The 25,398-nt window shown below is 39.9% G+C and overlaps 1 protein-coding gene across 2 annotated transcripts in view; it reads left to right on the top strand.

Annotated features, from left to right (window-relative positions):
- Positions 1 to 1,802: 1,802 nt before the first annotated feature.
- pcdh11 (protocadherin 11) overlaps positions 1,803 to 25,398 on the top strand; it is a 124,604-nt gene continuing 101,008 nt past the window's right edge. The window contains exons 1-4 of one of the 2 annotated variants that reach the window (XM_019265425.2): positions 1,804 to 2,597; positions 8,218 to 8,798; positions 15,140 to 17,647; positions 22,158 to 24,520. In XM_019265425.2, the coding sequence (XP_019120970.2) occupies positions 8,259 to 8,798; positions 15,140 to 17,647; positions 22,158 to 22,241 (3,132 nt within the window). In that variant the 5' untranslated portion in view covers positions 1,804 to 2,597; positions 8,218 to 8,258 and the 3' untranslated portion in view covers positions 22,242 to 24,520. Of the gene's footprint in view, positions 2,598 to 8,217; positions 8,799 to 15,139; positions 17,648 to 22,157; positions 24,521 to 25,398 lie in introns of those variants that run through there. The other variant, XM_019265424.2, reaches the window with a different exon arrangement.

Below are 25,398 nucleotides of genomic sequence, written 5' to 3' on the forward strand. Positions count from 1 at the left end.
AATGCTGTGAAAACGGCCATTTGTTCAGATCTTTGAAAAACAAAAACAAGCATTGTTTTCTGCATATTTCCCAGTGATCCCCACCGCCTTAGCACAGCACAGGTTTGATTTAATATTGTAGGAAACAATTGTTGTATTTGACTGTTTAGAAGATATGTGATTGCGCTGTCGCATTCCCCAGTTTCCCAACTGTTGTTGTTTTGAAACTCAACCCTGGACTTTGATTACCTCAATAAACACAACAATGGGTTTGGGAAATTTGTCTTTGGTACTGTTCACTAGAACAAGAATGTGTGAGAAAATCATTGAGTGGACCTTTAAGCTAATCTTCTGCTTTAGTTAAGCTTCTGCAACATTATAACTAAGGATTTTTTGCCATGAATAATCAATCAAGGGTAAAACAGTAATCTCCACAAGTGTCAGACAAGTTTTACACTCAGAAATAGCTATATTTCATTTTGGAGAGTTATAACAGTCTATTGATGCATCCTATAAAATTAAACATGGCGTGTAGCAGATTTCTTCCAATTTATTAGAAACGCCAAAACTTTCCTCTGAAAGTTAATTTGAAAATATCAAAATAACTATATGCATCATGCATGAGGAATTTTGTTCCTTCTGCTTTTTGGCTGTCAGATTCTCTAAACGAGTCCTTAAGAAATCCTCAGACACTAACAGTAAAATCAGGAACACACATATTGTAGTATGCTGTGTTTTCTTACTGGAAAAATAGTCATTTTCAAGTCAACTTGAAAATGGTCCTTCAGTCGCTTTTAGGCCGAAGTATCAAGTGGCGTAAGCAGCTACAAGTGTTGTGTCATGGAATAATGAGAAATAAATTGTTTAACAGGTGAAGAATGCTGTTTATGAAACCTTGCCAAGGGCTAAACTTGTTAAAATGCAAAGTTAGAACCATTTGCCGGATGAGGTGATGGCACAGGGACAAGAGTAATCAGCTGTAACATTGTGGTGGCGATCGTTTGACCTTTGTGTGACCATAACCCTTTATGACCCTATAAAAGCACCTGTTAGAATCTACTTCAGGGTATTTAAGGATTGAACACCCATTCAATTTGACAGAGCAGAACAGTGACAGCTTGAAGATTTGTATTCAGTGATTTTGGTGCCAGTCAATATGTTGTATTGATGCCTGTTTGACATTGTGCCCTTCAGCTGCAACCAGATTTGTTGATGCTTCACTTCAAGAGGTTTTATGGTCATTCATACATGCTTTTAAACTACTTTAAACACTCTGCTGATAAAGAATATATGATTGAGCATCGTTTTAATGAGGCATTTCAAGGTTTTCCCTTGCTGCCATTTTATTTCTTACATTTCAGTGTTCAACGTGTCCATAGTAGATAATATGCTGAACTGCGATAGGATCCCACACCACAGAAATTATTTGACACCATTTTATGGAAACTATGGAAACTGTGAACAAACCCATTATCAGGCTAATTTTTCCTTTCATCCTGGGTAAGTGCTCTGCCATGCCCTGTTGACACTCGGGAATGTCTGAAAGGAGCATGAATGTTATTCAGAGGTGTGGATGATACAGTAAACCTATTTGGGAATGAAAAACGGAAACAAAGCTCGGTATAAAAGTGAACAGTGCCCCCCTCTTGCTTTCAGGCGGATTTCTAAAGCAGTGTGGCTACTGCAAACGGCAGAGGCATCTGTGGTCCACACACAGCCCGCCATCCACCTACATCTCAGTGTAAGCATCTCTCCAACGCAGTGCGGCTTTAAGAGGACCGGGGCTCTTAAATCTGCGGTTGGCTCCTCCTTCAGCCATGATGTCAGTCGGAGGGAGAGCGAGAGGGAGAGAGGTGGGCAGTATTGAGGAACTGAGTTCATACAATACTACTGAGACATCTACAGCTTAGCAGACAGATACGGTGAACCGCCTATCCCGGCTCCTGTAAGTGATGCTGCACTGAGGCACACTTTGATCCAACTCCATTGGGGGGGCGATGCGCTCTCTGCATCCCTCCTTTAAGAGTTTTTGGGGAGCGTGAACAACCTTGAATCAATCAAAACAAGTGGTTATAAAATAAATTAGGCTTAATCTTTCAGTTTTTCATCAGAAGTCTTTTTCTTTTTTTTTTTTTGCGCTGTTGGATTGAAGTTTTGCGCGCAGGTCAAGACGCCTTTACGCACACATGCAAGTTTGGTGCCAGCGATTTTAAGCTGGTAAAATAAAGTAGGAATTTAAAGGCAAGCGTAGGCTAGGGGTACAAAGTTAATGTAAAACAAGCTTGGATCAATGCGTATCTCCGCCCGTGGGATTGCGAGCCCAAGACATCCGAAGAGGAATTACAGCATCCTTTTCAAACAAAGTTGATCGCTGTGCATGATTTTCTTTTCTCCAGCACGAGGACCACGGTTTTTTTTAGCGCATGGATAAGTTTTTGTAGTGGATAACATTTTTTTCTACTTGCAACGCATTTTTCTGCCGCTTCTGATGAGGATCCTTTCTCCCCTTTCCCCCTACTTCAGTTTAATTCGTGGCACCTCTTTTTTTTTTGTAAATCAGTGATGTCTCTACGCGACGGCACACACGGTTGATTTTTCATCCCATTCTAGTGGAAAAGGTAAGAATTGCTCTTAATCATGACTTTACTGTTGAGATCAAAATGTGTTTTACTTTAGTGCTCTCTGAGCATATGCATGCACATGACTCTTCTGTCTCCCGAGCGCATTCAGAAACGCCGGAGAGCGCCCAGCAGTCTAATTTATGTGGTCCGTATAAAATAAAATTGATGTCCAAATACCGGCGAGGACCTGTGCTGTATTTACAATCACTGAGAGCAACATAAGCTTGGCGAAAATTTAGTGATGGTCCTCAAGGCACTTGGATAAATCAGTGTGCTGTGATGGTGGGTCATTTTGATGTTCCGTGGGTTTTCCTAGAGCTGCTCCAAAGATAAAACAGGCGTCCCCGTGCACCTGATGTAAATAGAAATTATCTATGGACACGGTGCATCGTGGAGACTCTAAGCTGAACTGTCGCATTATGAATGTACACCGCGCGGTTGCTCACGACTTCGGGCATTATTTAGTCTTGCTCAACACTGATCGCTAGATAGATAGGCCTACTTTCCAAGAGCATCCAACTGCATGGACTTGTCAGTGCAGGTTTCTCAGCATCTTGGCTGCTAAACGCGGTGCGTGGGTGCGCGGTAACAGTGCGCTCGTGGTCAAGCGGCTCAGCTGTCACAGACCATAACCTCAGAGGCTATCCGCTTGTTCACACTCAGACTCTGGGAAAACAAACAAATTAGTGTATACTCATTTTCTACTAGAAATAGTTGAAATAACCGCGGTGTTAATCTTCGCTGGCCTGACGACTGACCGCCACAGTTGGTTGTTTGGGTTCCTAATATGTCACTTGCTCAGTATGCACTAGATTAATATTGGGCATATTTTTATTTTTTTGTTGTTTTTTTTTACGGCCCACTGAACTCAATATTTGCAGGAGAATTAAATCAAATGGTAATGTGAACCTTCCCAAGGTGAGCAGCATATTTTGACTGTAGGCTGAAGCGTTTATATTAAAACAAGTCAGTGAATAATAATAATAATAATAATAAATGGAAGCAGGTTGTATTGGTTTGATTTGAAAAACGTAATAAAACCATTTGCTCATGCACATCCCAGTTTCAAATTCACCAGTAGGTACAAAACAATTGATCCTAGTCTGCAACATCCTGACATGTGCTACAACCATATCTCCAACTATCATTTATGGTTTTCATAAATTCAACTAAATACTGACTAATGTGAGAGTCCTTTACTTGTGGGGAATATGTTCTAAAGAGTTCATAGAGTAACTAACCTGTAGTCTCAGAGATGCTTCCCAGGTGGTACAGATGTTGTCTTTTTGCTTTGCTTTTACTTTTTTTTATCTTACAGTGTATGTTTGGCTGTTCCACTGGAGCACATCCAAGCTCCTTTTTACAATGTCCACATATAGATTCAATAAAAACTCAGTTGAGAGTTTGTCCATAATTAAAAGCCATGTTTAGTTTTAGATCTTCTCCTGAATATCTTGTTGATATCTGTTATATTGCAGTTGCTGAATGACTTCCTATGAAGAAGAATATATTGACTATAACTACCCACACTGAATTTGCTTATTTCAAAATTCACGATGTTCTCGACAGCACAATTTTCAACTCAGATATGGCCACTTTTAAATATAGGCCTATGGAAATGTTTTGACAGTGTTTTTCCTGTGTTATTAAAAAAATAGAATTCTATTTTAGCAATTATTCATAATATACATAACTGGAGTTTATATTTTGACTTTGTTTCAATTAAGTGTGTGGATTCTCTGGCAATTTACTTGTCCGCATTTTAAGATTTTGTCACATTGTCAAAAATAATAATAGATTTTTTAACATTAACATTCAAGATGACGTAATGCTACACGGAAATTATCAGATATATTTAGTATTAGGATTACATTTGCGTGTATGGACTGCCCTCTTGAGGTCCATGATTAAAACGCCGTAAAGTAGTTCGTCATTTTGCTAAGCAATAAGAAGTAAGAAGTAAGAAATATTACCCTATGACCATTAAAATACCCAAGTAGTATACGACTCTTAATAATATAAGTCTATCAGAGAATTAGAAACTTAATGAAATGTGAATAGTCAGTGGCTAATGCAGTCATACAGCATTTGCAGACTTAATGCAAACACTGTACTACATTCAGTGATAAAAGATACTGTGATGTGCAAATTCCACTGATGTTTGAACTTGAATAAACATATTTTGTCAGTATTAAATCTTTTATTAACATTGTCAATGTGGCCATTTATGTTGAACGTAATTTTCTTGCACTTTCTCACTTTCCAGTACAACTTAGATGATATAGTCACTGTTGAAGTTTCCCAAGAGAAAACAACTTTTATTCCTCCACCGTGTAAAGAGAATTGTTCTGGCTGTGTGGACTGAAAAAGAACTGACTGATCTTGACAGAAACCTGGTCTGTCAGGCTGTCAGCGATCCTTGAAGCTGTTAAAAGAGAAAAAGCCCAAGACAATCAAAAGTATTACTTCTACCAATGCCCTCTTTTGAAAATCTCTTTGGATCCACAGGCAATATTGATAGATACAACAGTTGTGAAAACCTGCCTTTGACAGTTAAAGGACTCCAAATGTCATCGGGGCTCAGCCTTAAAGTAACCACACTAAAAGTTTCCAGCTGATGGTATCTTTAGGGGTGAAGGTAGGGGGTGACAGTGGTTGTATGTCTCCCCTCTCAGTGATACCTTCAGCGGGTGCAAACACCAGGAAGGCCTGTCCATCACACTGTTGTGTAAAGTGATCCAGGGCCGGCAATGCTCCTCTTCACTCTGTCTTTCCCAAGAGGGAGGCTTGAGTTTGCCTACTGGATTCAACCTGCTGTCTGGGGCTCAAAATAGCATTTCAGGAGACTAGTGAAATGTAAGCAAAGGAGACACTCTGACTGACACCTAGGATTTCTTTCTCCCGCCCTCTTACTTTTTTTTCCCTCCAGCACAATTCCTTCCCTCACCTAGTCTATCGCTCATGGACAGGTTTATAAAGAGTTGTGACAAGTGAAAGCCATGCAGATGTTAGAAAATCACGGTTATGAAAAGTCCTCATATCAAGTTAATAGAATAAGAAGTAAGCACGTTTAACTGTATGATGTTAAAGGGCAACATATGTCTATAGAAACATAGAATTTCAGCTTTTTGCGTAACGAGAAATAGCTCTGTATCTCTATTAATACTATATGTCTCTTATACTCTTAACATCACATTAGCATTTCCAGGGTGTCCTTTTTGTTACTCCATTTGTACTCCTGCATGTACTCTGAGTCAAAAACATACTACACCCCTTCATTCTGTGGAACATTATTGTCACTTACAAGGGAGAGAAAATCTAGATCATTCTTTGATCTTTTCTGTTTTTTTCACTTTGGCGAATCACATCCCATTTAAGGATGTAATTTAAACTTCATTATGCGTCGAGCGAGCTCAGCCTTGGACTTCCTGGCGATCATCGCAGTAAAGCAATTGCTGCTCACTCAGAAAAAATGCACACTTCAAAGTAAAGTGTGTCAGAGTCACTATATATTTCATCAATATTTTGACATAACAGTACAACACTGCCTGTGCTATATGTGTAGAATGAATAACCCTCAGACTGATCAATGTCAGCCACGTTTTTTCTATCCAACTGTTCTTTAATGAGTCTCATGTGACTGCTTTATGAAATGTGTGAAAAGAAATCTGTCTTTACAGGCTGCACCAATGCCTTACAATTGTTGCTGATTCAAAACGAGCTTAATTAAATTCTTATTTTTAATCAATTCCCCTTTGTCGCTGGGAGCTTCAATGGCTATGAACACTGTTGCCTTGCCAATTTAGAAGACCCCTGCAGAGCAGTTTAGGTAGTCATACCTTTTCTACTAGATATTGTTTGACTCATGTAAATGGATGGATAGAAATTTCATGAAGTAGGAAATATTACAGCTCCCACAGAGCTATTTGTGGTCCCTTATTACTGCAGTTATGTATGCATTTTCAGCACCAGCTGTACATCGTTTCTGTGATGGCTGTCATACACTTCTGCTATACTCTGAAGGAAACAGACATTTGATTTCAGGCAGCTGTAACCCAATACTACCCAGTATTTTGAGGAAAATCATATGAGGTTGATAAGCACTCAGGGGGGTGGTGGTGGACCTAAACACACAAGGGGGATATGAACGATGAAATTATATTAGTCGCTAAATATATTGCACTGTAATACACATGGGGGGGGGGTAAACATAGCTGTGCATTGGTGGCTTCACCCGGAAGCATCATTGCATTCTAAAAACCATCTCAAGACCAGAAATCTAATTCTGTTAAAAAAAAAAAAACACCGGTTTTATAATTACACCGAATTACCAACACTGTAATATCAAAGACTTATTAGTCTGTGTGGACAAGCCTTTGTAGAGACCAGTGTGACTGTGGTGGAAATGGTGGAGTTCCATTAATTAAAGATAGTTAACAACTGATCAAACAGAAGAATAAGTTAAAATGTCAGCTACTGTAGCAAACTGCATAATGTAACTCCCCTAATAATTGACTAAATAACCTACTGGTGGAAAGCAGTCAATATTCCATGCTAGCATACACTGGCAGGGAAGGCATTGCAGATTATGACTCCTTCATCATCTTCCAATGACCTACTTGGGTTTTGGCAATTGGGGTTCTTGCCCTTTGGCAAGGTTTTGCACATATAAAACAATCAAAGATTTGTACAACAACAGCTTCCAATGAAGTGGCATCCAACAGAAGGCAAATTATTAATGGATTATGTTTACTGATAGTACACTCATCTGCGCTGCGTTTTTTGTTAAGGGTTTTACCACAGGCATCTTTCAGGACAAACAGTAAACTGGATGTTTAAATTTGATGTTGGAGAAAACACATTCGTCAGGATGTAATGAAGTTATGATTAAAATTCACTAATTTGGCTGGTGCCAGCTTCCACAATAAATAATTTCACATTGTTGTCTCTTTCCACTGCAGTTACTCTAAACAGTGCTCTTATCATACTGTGTATGTTTACACACATGGGCGTTCATGAAATATTTGCGAGCTCAATTGTTTACATTCAGAGCAAATGAGGTTGTCCATTAATAGCTGCTGTCAAGCGGCAATAGTGCAAGTGTATGTGTTTATGTGTTTGTGTGTGTCATGCATGGAAGCACCAGTGCTTAAGGCTCAGATCTGCTGCCTCCAAATTAGCTGAAGTCTGGCTGTGAGGTGCCGTTTATGAAGACACAACTGCACCATATTCACTCACATTGACTCAGATATAAGTTCAAGGCAAACACATTTATCGCAAACAAAGAACTGCTTTCAGACTTCTCAATAAAAAAAATGAAAGGGTTCATTACAGTGATGAAATGGATTGGATGGAATATGTGAACTACTAACCTTTACGTGTCCACTCGCTCAATGGATGTCATTAAAGGTTAATTGTGTAAAACTGCCGTTAATTTGCTCTCAAAGACATAGGAAGGATGTGGGCTCATAACTAGTTAGAATGAATAGGTCAGGCTGAAAACTCTCCATGAGGGAAAATTGTACTAATTACAGCTGCACCTGAACTTTTTGTACATTGACATTGTGTGTTCTCTTTCTCTCTTTGCCTTCCCTCTGTCTTGCTTTTCTTCTGGCAGAATTGCTGCTGTAGAAGTGAAGCTTCCATCCACTCTTGAGTATGGACTTAGCAAGTCAGGCTCATGCGCTGGTGGTCTTGCTCACCTGTATGGTCTTGCTATGCTGGGCCCAGGAGAGGGACTACACGGTGAAGGAGGAGCAGCCAGAGAACGTTCGCATCGGGAACCTGCGCAAGGACCTGGACCTCAACCTTGACCCCAACATCAGGCTATCCTCACCGCTGCAGTTCAAGCCTGTGTACAAGACAGGTGACGTGCCTTTGGTGAGGGTGGAGGCCAACACAGGGGAGATCTTTACCACCAACCACAGAATTGACCGGGAGAAGCTGTGCTCTGGGGTCTTCGCTGAGAAACGCTGCTTCTATGAGATTGAGGTGGCCGTGCTACCCGATGAGATCTTCCGATTGGTCAAGATCCGCTTCCTGATCGAGGATGTAAATGACAACGCACCACTTTTCCAGTCCACTGTAATAAACATCTCCATCCCTGAGAACACAGCCATCAACACCCGATACCCGGTGCCCTCAGCATTTGACCCTGACGTAGGAATCAATGGGATCCAACATTATGAACTGGTCAAGGTGAGGATCACTCCTGTTCTCTCACGTGTATAAAATGAAAATGAATAGTTATTTTGTTATGTTGCAGGGTGGCCTCAGTTATCTTCATTTTCATATAAGACAAATTCATTTGCTATGGTTGTAAATTGATTGAAAAAGCTACTGTCAGCAGTGGTGTGCATTAAAAAAAATGTAGCTGTTGGGGAGAACCTTCATAATCACCACTGAAAATGTCTGTGGTTGAAACCACAAGGCTACAGCTCTACTGTGGAGTGTGTCACTGATATTGTAAATATGAAGCTTATGTGACCCCATCTATAGGAAAAATAAATAAATAGAATTGCAAAATCTGAGGTTTTGTGTTGATATGAATCATTTCTGAAGGTCCATTTGGTTCATTTCTGAATGTTGATTTTGGACCGCTACAGAGTAAACACTAGTCAAGATCCCAATATCATTTATTGGATGACTATGCTAAATTGTTAGCTATAATTAAATAATTAGTAATTAAAAACACCCAGCTATGTAAAGCTGGATTTCTAAGAACAGGTTCTCAAAGATGCACTCCACTGAAACTGAAGTTGATAGAGGCTATTACTGTAAGTCTGCAATCTCTCAAATTAATTTAGTCTGCTAGTGAATGAGTGAAAGATGTTGCAAGTGAAAGACATGGGCCTGAAGCCTGATGTTACAGTCTTCAGATTACTGGTTTTGTTTATGGACTCAATACAATAAATTGCTTTTAGCAAAATAAATGCTTTTTTGGAAACTCCAACAATTCCAGAATAATTACACCTAGGCCCATTGTAGCAATATATTTTGGAGAGACACTTACAAATAGATCAAATGGTATAGAAAGTATTTGAGGAATTGTCTTTTAAAATAAATTAATGGGTGACTGTCTCCAATTCAAGCACAATATTATTAGTCATCACACATATCATTGTTGAATCTCTGACACACTGCTCTGCCTGTAGCATGACGCATGTCTCTAACAGGTGTAATTAGTTGACTAGTACCCCAGATCTTTTTCTTGGTTACATACACAAACACAACTGACAGTTAATGTTCTGTGGTTACTTATTGAAAACCTCACTCTAGCCCACTTCCACCCATTCTCATAAAAAAAACCCACTCCCACCCACACCAGTTTGTGGTTTCTTCAATCAGTAAGTCCTTTTGATATTTACTTTTTCATATTGTTCATCCTGCATGGTTTTAATGTAATATGACTCAGATTCTACATTATAGCTTTTCCCGTAAACCTGCTCCTTTGCAATAGAGCTGTAGTATATAGTCATACAGGAAATTAATTTTGACTCGTTGAAAATATGACCTACTTTTTCATAAAGTGGAATATGTCATGGAGCCTACAGTGTTTCATACCAGACATTAATATGTCCATATGCTTTATTGTATTATGAGAGAAGGCAGTAAAGAAGGGGAAGTTTTCACCATGTACAGTAATATCAGCCTGCAAAAACTGCACACACAGCATATACTGCCCGTCCAATTTCCAGCAACAGGTTACATGTGCTAAGAGATTTAAGCAAGTGAGAAGGAATGTACTATATTATGTTAATAGGTGTCTCATGCGAAACTAGGAAAAGCTTTTCTTCATCATCTAATTGATATTTTATTAAACTGCAGTGCAATATTCTCTGTTGCCTAATGGAGTAAGTCCTAAATCCAGAAATGTAGGATAATATCATGCATTCTTCATTTATAGTCTAGACAACACTGTGTGCTTTGTGGATAGATGAATATTGGAGATGACATGAGCTCTTATAAATGAAGAGTAATTAAAGAGGGAAATGCAAGCACTCTGGAGGAAACCCTAAACATAATACATAAAGGTTACTGGATTTGAGAGCATGATGCAAGACAGAAATGACAAGTCCATCTTGGAGTCCCAGATGAAGTTAACAGTGGGTTGGAATGAACATTGTTGCTGCCGTTGCGTTGAATACCAATTTGCATTTTTAAAGAGTCCCACTGCCAAGGCCTCTCCAGTGCAATGTCCTGAATTGTTTATGCCTGGAAAATCACCAACCAAATGTTCTGTTCATTATGATGATCATTTGCAATCATTTTTTTTTGCCCTTTTCATGATATATAGATTTCTAAAACATTTACCTAGACTGTGGTCAGATTTTTCTTTGAAGGAAGTTCTTCTTAGATCAACGTTGGCACTGCCTCACTGATTCAGTTTGTCTCCTTCTTATTGTACTTGAGATTAATTTCCTTGTGTTCCAGGTTCCATATTAGTAAAACACAGGAAGGAGCATTAAAGAAGCTAGGAACATTTTCAACCTTTTTGGTATCTTTTATTTCAGAAGTGCAGTAGAAAGCCAAGGGTTTAGGGGGGAAGGAATGTGCAAGCACTTCCTAGAATAGCTCTTGGCCGCTAAGCCACCCTTGGACTATCTTTGTCTGGTCCTGGGAGATTTGTCTCAGAAGCTCCCTTGGAATGATAGTTTGCCCATTTTTTTTTTTTTTTTTTTTTTTTTTTTTTTGTTGTGCAGCAGGCATGGTTCTGGAATTGCTACCATTGTATAGCACAGTGAGCCATAGTCAACGGTCTGCCAGTCCGCATGTAGCATGCCTGAGCTGTCAACACACACAACAAATGAAAGAAACATGGTAGCCTCTTTTTGTACAACTTTGTCCTTTTCCAAAGCTACAAGGGACAACAGGTAATTTCATCCCACACAGTGCTCCAGTCCCACACATAATGGTTGGTAATCACACTCTGAGTGAAACTCTGCCATCAGTGTAGTGCAGCGGTGTGTTGTGTCACCTGGACTGCAGAGAATGCGTCTCAAGAAATGGTCAAGGTCAGAGAAAGCAATCACATGCATGGATGGAGGAGGATCTTCCATGAAAGCAGATATGATCACTTTACATATTCACAGGATAACTCAGTCCAACACAGAACCATAGTTAAGACTAAAGATTCTCCTCTTGGTATTTCTTGGGATTTTGGACGCTCACAAATTTGGCACCTTTTACTTACCCCAGTGATGTATGATTTTGCAGCATCACACACTACATTAATCCAAGTTGCATCTATGTCAGCATCTTAAGACACATTGAAGGTGGGCATCTTGTTCAAGTCATTTCAGGTAGATCAATGTTCTGCTGCTGGCTGGGCTATGCCTCACTGACAAACTGGATGATGAAGTGTATGTCTGCATTTTTGATGGGTAATCTGGAAGGCTCTTAGACATAACCTTTTGCCACATTTCTAGTTTTTTTCCTGGGGTACTTTACAGTCCACTTGGTTGCAACATCTATATCCGAAATATACCTAAGATTTTTGAGTGTAGAGTGGTATTTCTGAAGGTATTTCAAGTCTGTGCTTGAATAATTTTATTCATAAACTGATTCTAACTTTGCATTTAAAGATGCTAAATTTATTCAAGATTCTTCCCCATGTAGCAAGAAAAAAAATGTTAATGCATTGCATGGTGCCTATAGGCAGTGAATAGGACTTTTGGGCAGAGAACTTACTGTCAAGCATTTCCAGTTTTCATTAGCATCCTATTTTGACACATTATCCTCTTCTAGGGGTTGACAAAAAGAGACAAACAATTCCCAGCTTCTTTTGTCTTAATTATATGCATGAGATCATGGCCAGGGGCAGAAGTGTATGAGGTATGGAGAAAGAACCAGGGGGGAGTGATGGAGAGAGGGAGAGAGACAGAGAGAGAGGGAGTTTCTATCAGCATTATAAAGAGCTGCTATAGCTTGTGATGAATAGTCCTCCCCAGTTAGCCCCATCCATGGGCATCACCGTGACTGGAGTCCTCCTGATATATTCACAGCCCAATCTCAGTCTCCTCTTAGTTTTAATAAGGTCATCAACTTGACTGAAAGATGCATCCACTGATAATCTCAGGCGCTGTCTGCAGAACAGAGTTCAGAGTCATCCTTCCCTCATCATCAGCCACCTCTGCTTCTATCAGTGTCCCTCAATCATTTTCATTTAAATTAGCTAACTCTGATTAGATTGTGTACCACACACATCCCACATATACAGTACCCTGATCACTTCAGACACCTGTGGCCCTGTAATGTGGAATAGATGGTAAGTCATTAGGCTTCAATAAGAAGACATGTATATGTTCTGTGGAAGAGTGACGTATGGTATATTGTGCACTCTTAGCCGTTTAGACAGCTTTGTCCTTCTCGCTCAGCCTCAGGGTTTCTACTGTCTGATTCATGCTAGTATTTGGCCTTTTCTTAGCCTGCCCTAGATCTTATCACAATCCACCAGACTAATTTTGCATTCAGGAGGATGCACAGCCTGAGAGATAGCTCTCTTCAACTTATTGAAATGCGCTGAGTGCTGTCTTGTCAGTTGTAAAATTGTGTGAAACCAAGACAAAAGCATAAAGGAAATGCTGGCTCATAAATCATTGTGCAGCATTCCCTTTGACACATCCTAACTCAACATCCTACTATTAACATCAAACTTTGCCAAATATCAGTGTGCACATAATCAGCTACTGTGCTGATTCTGTGAACTATTCAAACAACTGAGGATTGAGGAGCTTTGCGCGGATGGAGTAGTGCTTAGTGCCCCCAGAATGTTGTCTTGGACCTTTTAGTTATGACAGAAATAGTCATGCAATGTGAAAAATGCTTCGGCAGAGTTCATCCAAAAGGCACCATCTCTTTATTTCCACACATAGTTTATATGTCCACATGTCCCTATATGACTTTTGCTTGCCAGAAGTATCACAACATAAGGTCTGAAAGGTCATTTCTGCAGCATTCGCTGGTTTAAGTAGTTCTGTCAATCACTGACATGTTGACAACATTCCCTCGGCAAGCAGTTTTTCACTGTACAAAATTATTTACATGCTGCAGCTGCACGTTTCCTCGTGTCGGCTACAACACTGTGTTGGCACAAGGACGGTTCTAGATTTTAAAACCTACTCAGGACTCTTGTCCTCACAATTTGTTTGAAATATTCCTTCCTTGAATGAGGAGAATGTATATATCTTAATCTCGTTTGATAGCTGTGCCTAGACAGAGTAATCTCTTCCAACATTATGTGCAGCATGAAGCTTATCTCTTTAAAGAGGATGCTTTTTCTTGTTTTACCATGAAACTGCTTCTGACTGAAAGAGCTTCAAAGGGCTTCTTTGTTTCATAATGTGCATGCAGCTCATTCATGGGCTTGATCTTCCTTTTTCCTCCCCCTACTCTTTCTTTCTCTCCTTTCTGTCACTTGTCTCTCTCTCCCTTTCTCGTACTCTCTTTCCTTCCTCTCTCTTTTAATTTAAAAACATGCATGGATCTAAAGCCCATATGAAATTGTAAATATCACTTTTTTTGTGTGGAAGGCAATTACAGTCAATGCCAGTTCCTCTGGTTTCTCATGGAAATTGCTTAGGCATTTGTTTTCTTTTCTTTTTTTTCTCCAGCTTTACCTTTGCCTAGATTTAGCCTTTTGTGAACACAAAACCTTTCTAATATGCATGTTTTTTTCACTCCCTCCTCTTAATCTATGGTGATCTGGTCTTGCACCGTATTTAAAATGGGAGCTTTTTGGTGTGTCTCAAATTCCAGCTGTCTGTCTTCCCTTATGAAGCTGAAATGTTGCAAGGCTGCCTGCTCTATTCTAACTCGACACAAGATAGGAAGATAGAGTGAAATCTCATTTTAGTGAAAGCAAAAGAAATCTGATGAGGAGGCTAAAGAGGTAAATGAATCCCTTCAAGCTGTAGTTGCAAGGAGGGGTGGATTTGATTTAACGTTTTATTACAATGATTGGTCACATGATAAGAAATGGGCATATCCCATGTTGTTGGAACATGTATTGTACTTATAGTATAGCATGTTTGAAAACACACAAATACCCAACTGAGATGTGTGGAGCATAGCCAGGAATTAGCTGCCTTGTTTAAGAATGTCCTGGGCTGGTTAATGTGCTCTTGACATTCATCACTGTCTAAAAGCCTAATTCTAAGAAGGGTTACAAATGAACCGGAGTAACCTGAGGAAATATCTCAACAAGGTGTTTGGCTTTTGAAGACAGTTAAAAAATCTACAATCTAAGAGAAAAAAACAATGCTAAAGAATATAATATGCATCACTTGAGCAATCTGTTCCTTTATTTGTTATGATCCAAGTGAAAATGTGTGTGCTCTCCTAGGTATTAATATTTCAGTCGTGGCTTTACAATCTGAACATATGACAACTTAAACCATCAAATCATATACTGAAAAAATTAAGGAAGCAAACAATCAAAATGTATGTGGGTAAAATTGTGTATATAGTGTGCTCATATGAATATTATGAGTATTTAAGAGAGAGTAAACATAACTCAAAATGCTGTCTTGTCTTTGCAGAGCGTCAGCGAGTTTGGCTTAGACATCATTGAGACTCCTGAAGGTGACAAGTGGCCGCAACTTATTGTTCAGCAGTACCTGGATCGTGAGCAGAAGGACACCTTTGTCATGAAGATAAAGGTGGAGGATGGTGGCAACCCTCCCAAGTCCAGCACAGCCATTCTCCAAGTCACCATCTCCGATGTCAATGACAATCGTCCCATCTTCAAAGACAGTGAGCTGGAGGTTTCAGTACCAGAGAATGCCCCCATGGGGACATCGGTTGCTCAGCTTCATGCCACGGATGCAGATCTGGGTTCCAATGCGCAGATCCACTTCGCCTTCAGCAACCAGATCTCTGCCTCAACTAAACGTCATTTTGCCATCGACAGTTCCACAGGACTGATCACTGTGAAACAGCCACTGGACAGGGAGGTAACTCCCGTTCATAAACTCATCGTCCTTGCCAGCGATGGTAGCTCCACCCCCTCCAGAGCCACAGTGATTGTTAATGTAACAGATGTTAATGACAATGTTCCCACCATAGACACTCGCTACATTATCAACCTGGTTAATGGGACTGTTCTACTGTCTGAGAATGCACCTCTCAACACCAAAATAGCCCTAATTACTGTTACTGACAAGGATGCAGATCTTTATGGCAAAGTAGCTTGCTACACTGACCACGATGTTCCTTTTCGTTTGAAGCCTGTCTTTAATGATCAGTTCTTACTAGAGACAGCTGCCCCCCTAGATTATGAGACGACTCGAGAATATGCAATTAAGATAGTGGCTTCGGATAGGGGAACGCCTCCTTTGAACACTTCAGCAATGGTTTTAATTAAAATCAAGGATGAGAATGACAATGCGCCCATTTTCCCCCAGCCAGAAATCCAACTTTCCATACCAGAAAACAATGACCCCTCTACACAGTTAATAAAAATCAGCGCCACTGACGCAGACAGCGGACATAATGCTGAAATTATTTATTCTCTTGGCCCTGATGCACCTGATGGGTTTAACATAGACAGACGGTCAGGAATCCTCTCAGTTGGCAAACGACTGGACAGAGAGAAGCAGGAGAGGTACTCATTCACTGTCATAGCGAGGGACAATGGCTCCACGTCCCTGCAGAGCAATGTCACTGTCAGGCTAATCGTCCAGGACCTTAATGACAACAGCCCAGCTTTCACACACCCCGAGTACAACTTCTATGTGCCTGAGAACCTGCCTCTCTATGGAACTGTGGGCTTAATCACAGTGACGGACACAGATGCGGGAGATAACGCTGTTATAACCCTGTCCATTTTGAATGGGAAAGATAATTTCATCATCGACCCTCAAACTGGTGTGATCAAACCCAATATCACCTTTGACAGGGAGCAGCAAAGCTCCTACACATTTATGGTCAAGGCAGTTGATGGAGGGCAACCTCCAAGCTCCTCCTATGCCAAGGTTACTATCAATGTAGTGGATGTGAATGACAATCGTCCTGTGTTCGTCATCCCATCCTCCAACTACTCATATGACCTAGTGCGAACCACCACCACCCCTGGTGCTGTCGTCACCAGAGTGTTTGCCATTGACAATGACACAGGTATGAATGCTGAGCTGCAGTACAGCATTATCAGCAGCATCATCATCACATCTAGGGTCTCCCCACGAGGTCTATTTTCCATCGACAAAACAACGGGTAACATAACACTACAGGAGAAAATAGTGGCAGCTGATCAGGGGCTGCATAGGCTGGTAGTCAAGGTCAAAGATCTAGGCCAGCCTGAGTCATTACATGCAATTGCACTTATTCACTTGTTTGTCAATGACACTGTGTCAAATGCTACCTTCATCCAAGAGCAGCTACGAAAAAGCATGGAGACACCTTTGGACCGTAACATAGGGGACAGTGAGGTAACACCTCAAGCCAATGGATATGTGATTGTTGTCATAGCTATCATAGCAGGGACCATGACTGTGATCTTGGTGATTTTTGTGACTGCCTTGGTGCGGTGTCGGCAGACACCCAGACACAAAGTGGTACAAAAGGGCAAGCAGAGTGGCGAGTGGGTGTCACCCAACCAAGAAAACCGTCAGATCAAGAAGAAGAAGAAGAGAAAGAAGCGATCTCCCAAGAGCCTCCTCCTGAACTTTGTGACCATTGATGAATCCAAGCCTGACGACCCCACCCATGAGCATGTTAATGGTACACTGGATCTCCCTGTGGAGCTAGAGGAGCAAACCATGGGAAAGTACAACTGGGCCACCACGCCCACCACCTTTAAACCCGACAGCCCAGATTTAGCCAAGCATTACAAGTCAGCGTCCCCTCAGCCTACATTTCAAATCAAACCGGAGACTCCAGTGGCCCCAAAGAAACACCATGTGATCCAGGAGCTCCCCTTGGACAACACGTTCGTGGTGGGCTGTGACTCACTCTCCAAGTGCTCATCGACTAGCTCCGACCCATACAGTGTTTCAGAGTGCAGCTGTCAGGGGGGATTCAAGACTGCAGGGCAAATCACCACCCGACAGGTAATTCATGACTTCCTTTTTAAACCCACCCACACTAGTCCCCACTCACACTCCCCTTGCTGTCCCATGGTAGGTGATGTGAAAGGGGGAGGGTGGCAGCATGGAAGCAGGGGATTTAGCCACACAGACCATGACCATGTCTACATGAATGTCATTTGCACTTAAAAATAAATGCGCTCAAGACTTGCAAGGAAACGGAAGAATAAAACACAATTTGTCACAATTGATACAGCAATCCTTTCACTGAACTGATTGTTATTAATTCATTTATTCATCTTCAAAATAATAATTCCATAGTCAAAAGTTTGAGTAATGGCAGCAGTGCAATTATGATGGCTAGCTATTTTAAACTTCAGTGTGAGTGGTTGGTGGCAGTGTAGCCTGAATTAGAAGAGCCTAGGATAGGCGGCAATGATTGGACTCTCTACTGATGTATTTGAGGTCAAGGGCAAATGATGCTGTGTGCTAATATATTTGACTGACATGTTTAAACAAGGTGCGCAAAAAATAAATATGATAGTCAGAGTAACAATTCATCAGGCATTTATTTGGACAAAAAAATGTCAAGGTAATATCACAAAACAAAAAAATTCTCTTGACGTGCTAAAACAACTTGATGGATAATCCCACTTTTTGTGGCTTCTGTCCTGAAAATATTAAGTGCTGTCTTAACTGTGCCAGTGAAGCTTTGTAGTAGAGAAGCTCATTTGAATGCCAAGGTACCGCAAAGGGCTTATGATTCCCTAAGAGATATGTGCCAAATGCGAAGTGCCCCAATAAATAAAAGCCGGCGAGGGAAATAAATGTAAATCAGAGGTAAGGAGAGGTGGCCTTGCTCAATGCTGACAGCCAGAGCTGAGCGCTGTGGGGAAGACTGAGTACTGCTCGGGGCGGGGGAGGGGGTCACAGGGATCAAGGTGACGCAGAGCCTTGAGACCAATATACTTAAACACCAAGGGAGCAGTAGTCCATAAAAAAGCCTGCCAGGCCGACGTTGCATTTAGCCCATAAATGCTCCACTTTAATGACCCCTATTATTGTTATAAATGGCATATGTAGATACACATTCTTTAAATTAGCTCACATAGGAGAGGATGTAATGACATCACAGCAAAGGTTTACCATTGTAATGTGTTGTAGTATGTGTCAGAGAGGACATTGAAGACTGCGGTCTTTGAATCTGTAATACATGACGTGACAGTCTGTATATGCTGATATTTGACCTGCTATTACTAGCACAACGGAACTAATCAAGGCTGACCAGTCTGTGCACAGGGTAGTCATACTGTTTGTTTAGCCATAGTTTTCACTTAGTGTCACACATCATATATGAATTAGCTGCCATTTTCAATCTTTTTTGTTGTTGTTGTTGTTTTTTTGTTTGTTTATTTGATTTCTTGAGGATTTGGTTGTTGCTTGGTTGCATCGGCTTTCATTTTTGTTATTGTTTCATAATTATCACAACTGTCATTCATTCAATTCTGAGTCAGTTTCACGATATTGCATCAATAATTGATTTTGTTCGATGAGGTGCTTGCTTTTTTCGTGTCTAGCCTCATATTGCACACAGTTTTCAGCTCTTTGGTTCATTTCTGCCTTTCTGCTCCCAGTACGATTCTGTGTGACACCCAGCAAGCATAAAAATTCCTTATGGCATAGTTTTGCTAAATGACTGTTGATACTATGACGTATTGTGCTTAGGATAATTTATGATGACACCCACATAGATTTGATAGTCATTCCCTTCATCCACCTTTTATTTAAAACCCTGGTTAAAAGCTATGCTCTGCCATGGTACATTATATATAAGCCTACTACATGCCCTTACCAAAGATTTAATTCATAATGTGTTTATACAACACACTGACAAGTTGTCAGGATGATTTCCCTGTGTTACTGGTAGTGACTGCCCTGAAATATGCAGGAATATTCCGACTGTGTTCTACAGTTCTGAATTATTATCCATCATGAATTTTATGCATCAAGGATTTAAATTGATTTTCTCTTATGTTGCTGATCAGAGTGGAGTATTTTTGTCACAATAATTTAAAATCAATGAATATATGATGAGTAAACGTCCTTCCAAATCTTCAGGCTCTGTTTGTATCAGATTATTTCTAAGATATCTTTATTTATTTCTCTAAGACAGGTTAGGTTGAGTCGGTATAATAGTCTCATATTTTCTCCCTGAATTTGAATATTATCAAGAAAAATCTGTCCTCATTGGTTCGACTCGGCAACCATATCTTTAGTGATATTAAGCTGATAATACATCAAGATTTTTCTGTCCCCTTAAGCAACTGACAAGTGATTCCTCCCACTTTAGACATTAGATTTCCCACAAGTTTTAAGTGTGCTTATTTAAAGCCTGTGTCATGGAAAAAAAAATAGCATGAAGCTTTGCCTGATGAGAATCAGTGGCTGCAAAGGTTAATTAAATGCACTAAAGGGTTAATCACCCGTAATACAGTATGATTAAAATCACCGTAATTAGGTTTCGAATGAGGCTGAAAAAAGACAGCCTTCCTTTAAGATTATCAGTGATGCCACATACTATCCTTAGGTGAATCAAGTCCTCAGGATCCAAAGTGATGGGACAATAGATGGCCAGCTGTCCTGTTTGTTGAAGCCCAATTATAGTTTCATCTATGTCTGATATCATCTTTGCGCTTCTTTAAAGAAAATCTATTTTCAAATTCTAAAGTACATCACTTAAAAACAGCACTCTTTCAAGACGTGTCATTGTTGCTTTTATGTGAGGAGGTAAAAAAAAAAGGATAATATGAGCACTCGAGAATTTGAGGAGATCATTTCAAGTGTGGCTATTAAAACAAAAGCTGTGTTTGGTCTGTCAGTGCCAGCTATCTATTCTGTCTTGAGCCTAAACGTAATACCAGAAGTCCAAAAGCAAAGATCACAGGCGGCTTCTTGTGTTTTCCTTTTTGTTCATCAGAGTGACAGATGGTGCTGTACAGTGATCTCATTGTCCCACACTTGTCCACACACCTATAGCAGTTGAAAAAAATAAAATAAAATAAAGCAAAAACAAAAAGCCCACCCATGGAATAACAAGGGAGGAAGTGATTATGGTTTAAGGTCACCAAAATGTTTTCAGGGACTTTACAGATGTAGCTGATGAAGAGCAACGCTTGTGAAAAATACTTCAGAGACTACAGATTTGTGCCACCATATGGCTTCATTATACAGCGAGAACTGCATTTGCAAATGATCCCTTCCCTCCCTCCACTCCTCAGTTTTTACACATCTCATCATTTTCTTTTAACCCCTTGCCCCATGATATTAGAGGTCAATCTGCCTCCAGTGATGATAAGCTCTTGTGTGAGTATGTGCTTTAGCGGAGGCAGATCAAATGAGTACCACCCTGCTTGAGTGATCTCAGACATCACCATGAATATGCAGGGTATAAAAAGGCTAATACATTCTTTTGTTTGACCCATAATTCTCTGGCCACGGAGCACGTAGTGTCACTGCTTAACGAAACTAACCTCCTATGACTCAATATGGGAGAAACTGCTGTTCGTGTTTTTGTAGTATCGCATACGCTTCCGTTAGTTTGATTAAACGTCCCTTAGACCACAAATGTTGTTGTTATGCTTTATTTATAATGCAATTTATGGTATTATCTTTGTAAAAAAAAAAAAAAAAAAAAAAAAGATCATATTATAAATGCATTGGATAACAAGGGCAGCAAACAAAATTTTTGCATATCGTCGTATTTATCCGTGTGGGCGACGGTATGGGCCTTTCACACTAGCCACCCATGGTCTGATGACAAAGTGCTAGTGCTGACTCATAGTGGGTGTATAGCCAGGGGTAGAAGCCATGATTTTAAAAGGCTAACTAGGCTTGTTAATCAAATCTGATGCCAGCATTAAATGCTTGTGGCTGACTGTGGCTTTATTTTATTTATTTTATTATCATTGTTTGTTTTTTTCTTTCTTTTTTCTGTTAAGTCATTGCATCTGTGATCACTGTGCCTTGCTAATGTAAGCACTATCGGGTCAGATTCTTCCTGATTCAGATATTGGCAGATGTGTTGTTAACCTTCTTAGCAACAGCAAAATGTCATATTCTGTACATATCAGAGGACCTACTGGCAAGGGTCCGAAAGAAAGAGTGGGCCTAAATTGATCCAAATGGCTTTTTGAGGGGAAATGAAGAGTGTTGCACTAGTGTGGTGGGAGACAAAAAGACAAATTGGGAGTGATAATTGGATAAGATTGCATGCTCTGATAAGTACAGGAAAAATGCACAATCTTGTGACACTTATAGCATTCTTCAAGGAAACCTGACAAGATAATGACTTGATTGCCAGCCGTGCCTTGAAGAATGCTTTCGTTTTTATATATCTTCTACACTCTCTTCAGAGATTTTTTTCTTCAGTGTTCAGCGTAGCCTCGCACTGATAAGGCTACAGCTTAGGCTGCTCAGAGCTCGATGATATTGTAACTACAATCTCCCTATATCTGTCTGTCTCTCTATATTTCAGGAGACGGCACTGAAACCACCACACTATGGCACACTCTGTGGCACAGGTACAGCTCGCTCCCACAGGATTAAAATCAATCTCTAGCTCCCACTACCTAAAGAGAGAAAAAGAGAGAAAAGAGAGAAAAAGAGAGAGAGGGCAGAGGGAGGAAAGAAGGAAGGCAAGAACTGAAGAGGTGAAACAAGTACTTTACTGTCTCTACAGCCTCAAACCCCACCTCTTCATACAATCGAGAGAAAAGATGAACTTGGAGGGGGGATAAAAAAAAATCTCAGAAAAAGAAAGACGCTTCATGTTGCCTGCCTGAATCTTGACAAAGCTCATCCTGTGAATCTGTTGGAAGTTTGAAATGCTTTATTGAGTCCTATGCTATTACTTACCTGTGTCAGTGAGGATGATACTGTATGCCCTGAACCCTCCTCGAAAAATGTCCCAATCCAGCACCCACTCTGTAAAATAGGTGTCAAATACAGTCAGTAGATCTGTAAAGTATGTTTATATGTATGTATGTATATCTATCACAGAGTTGATGGTGTTTATATTTATTGATTCCATTTCTTTGCCTTGATTTCAAAACTGCCTGGTGGCTATTTTATTTTCTTACTTTCTGATTTTTGTATTATTTGTCGTTGCTCTATCTGGGCTTGCTCATGGAACTAATGACTTATAATGTATTTATGCTGCAAGGTCTACAACCTGTAGGCTTACATTAGTATCGAGCCCACATCACAGTGTACCTTTTCTGTCAACTTTCGCCTCTTTCTATCCCACTTTTGATGCCACTGATAGCATTGTTAGTGAAGAGCGTGGCTAACGTTACAGAAATATGCATGGCCCCACAACACGACCATGTGTAGTGCTTTTCCACCGTGCTACTGATCGCCATGCTGTTATTACACTGGGAGGAATGGTAGGACAAGTTTAATACGTTGAGCTAAGCCACAATCACAGGGGACTAACTGCTGGGGTTATAATCAAAAGCTGTTTATGTAGGGCAGATTTGAAGAGCGCTAAGCCTAACCTTTTGTGTGTTGCTTCCAGTTCGGAAGTGATTTAACCTGAGATCCACATTAAAATGACTCCAGATGGTAAAGAGAAAAAAAAGAAAAAAAAAGAAAAAGAAAAATAATCCTCGGGCAGTCTTTAATATGAGTTTGTGGGCTTAAGCAAAAATGACTTGACTTTGTGCACTTATTTACGCTGACAAAAGAAAATTTCTGATGAGAAGAACATTGAACACCAAAATAAAAGGTAATCCAGGCTTCAGTTTAAAAACAGCAATAAGTTCACATTTGACAGAAAATCCACTATGGTGCACTTACTACTTCTTAGGCATTTTGTCCAGAGCATCATTTTGCTTCTACTGTTTCTACACTTATAGAATCATTATTGGTACAGTATGTCCTGACTAGAATCATTTCTACAGTATACACCAGTAACTGGCTTGATGGGTTAGCAGCATTGTTGTTCAATAGTCCTGTTAATTGGTAAGCTAAAGACTGCTTTGATAGGTAAGGCCTAACAGGCACCTACAGTACATACATATAACCATAGAATTAGATTCATTAAAATAGACATAGTCTGTGTATTCAATTGGAAATGTACAGATGGACTGGACCAGAGGCTGTTTCCCTTCTTGTGACAGACTATAAATAGTTAAAGGAAATTATTGCACGGACCATAAGCCTTTTTGATTTAGGTCCAGTCTTCATATGTCATGGTTCTTCAGACTATGTCTGTTTTAAAGCTTTTAATTTTATGTGTGTTGCCTCTTTGTGAGGCAAGTTGTTATTATTGAAGGAGGTATATTCATGTAATTATGGTATCAAATGTATTCACTACTGCGTAGGAGCCACAGTATGAATTATACATAGCATCCTAGCACTGTGTAATGATTAGATTTGCCTGATCTTTTGGTGGAAAGAAAAAAAAAACTCATACATGGGGAGAGCTTTTGTCCTTGTAAGGGAGACAGACAACCTCACTTTTATTCAATGTGAAGTACAATATGCACCTTACATGATCTTTGTAATTGACTTTTATTTGCCAGTGTGGAGAAAACTGTAAATGTTTTGTTTATGTATGTGTGCGCTTCTGAAATTTATTAAAGTCTTTTGCATTGTATTGCATATTTTGACGACTCTTCTTATTCATTGTTTTTGAGCATTCAATATTAGTCTGCCACACCCAGTCAGCTCAGTTTTCTGCACACTATACTCTATCTGCTTCGTGATAACAGTAAGACTAAAATGAAGCAAAACACATGTTGTAGAATAGTCATTTCTTTTCTCATGTACAGTTTACCAGCAGGATTTAGTGCATGCCAGGCTGTGGCCTGTAGAAGTATGTGTGGCTCTGCTAGTTTGGACATCATTAATCGGCTCATTTTAGCTATAGAAAAACTGCCCATACCTCGTTTTTATTTTTTTAATTTTGCAACAATATACCACTTAACTAGGAGTGGGAAATAAGGAAATGGTTTCGATATACATCGCTCATTAGGAACAGATTGCAGATAAAAAATTATGGAAATTTGGTGGGAGCGCATCCTTTGAAGTGCAAGACAGAAAACAGCATCACGGAATCTTTTTTTGGAACAACGCAACTTGTTTTTTTGTTTTTTTTTCTCCTCCATGAGATCTGATAATGATGATTTGATAATGATAACCCTGCTATTATGATGTACAGTAGTGCACAAACACAGGGTTTTACACATCTGAGAGGAAGACTGATGCTACAGGGTACAATAACCACCGCTCTAACACTGTGTTAGGCAGTGTTTATGCGGATTTGATCCAAAAATACTGACTTGAAAGGCATAAAACAAAGCCAGAGTAGAGACAACAGAAAATGTTTAATTGCTTATCAAAGTTGCTTTATATTTTAAAACTGAGAAAGAGCTAATCAGTTCCCTCGGGTAATGTGTCCTCTGTGATTTGAGAAAATGGTGCACGCTCAAGTAGAACATTCTCATATAGAGAGTGCATAAATGTCAGCTTTCTATTATTAGATAAATGTAAACCTGCTAAATGCCTCGGTCTTAGTTAAAGAAAAAAAAAAGACTTGGGTAGATCATAGGTAGTTGTATGTCTTTGAGCTAGATAAATTATGATTAGATTTTTCGTGTTATGCATAATTAGTTAATGAAATGTTTTCAAATGAGCCATAAACAAAAGAAAAAACTCCAACAAAGCCACAGCATTAATGAGTCTTAACATTTGTGCATGAAGATAGAGTAGGC

This window comes from Larimichthys crocea, chromosome I (assembly GCF_000972845.2).
Source record: "Larimichthys crocea isolate SSNF chromosome I, L_crocea_2.0, whole genome shotgun sequence".
In the NCBI taxonomy this organism is placed as follows: Eukaryota; Metazoa; Chordata; class Actinopteri; family Sciaenidae; genus Larimichthys; species Larimichthys crocea.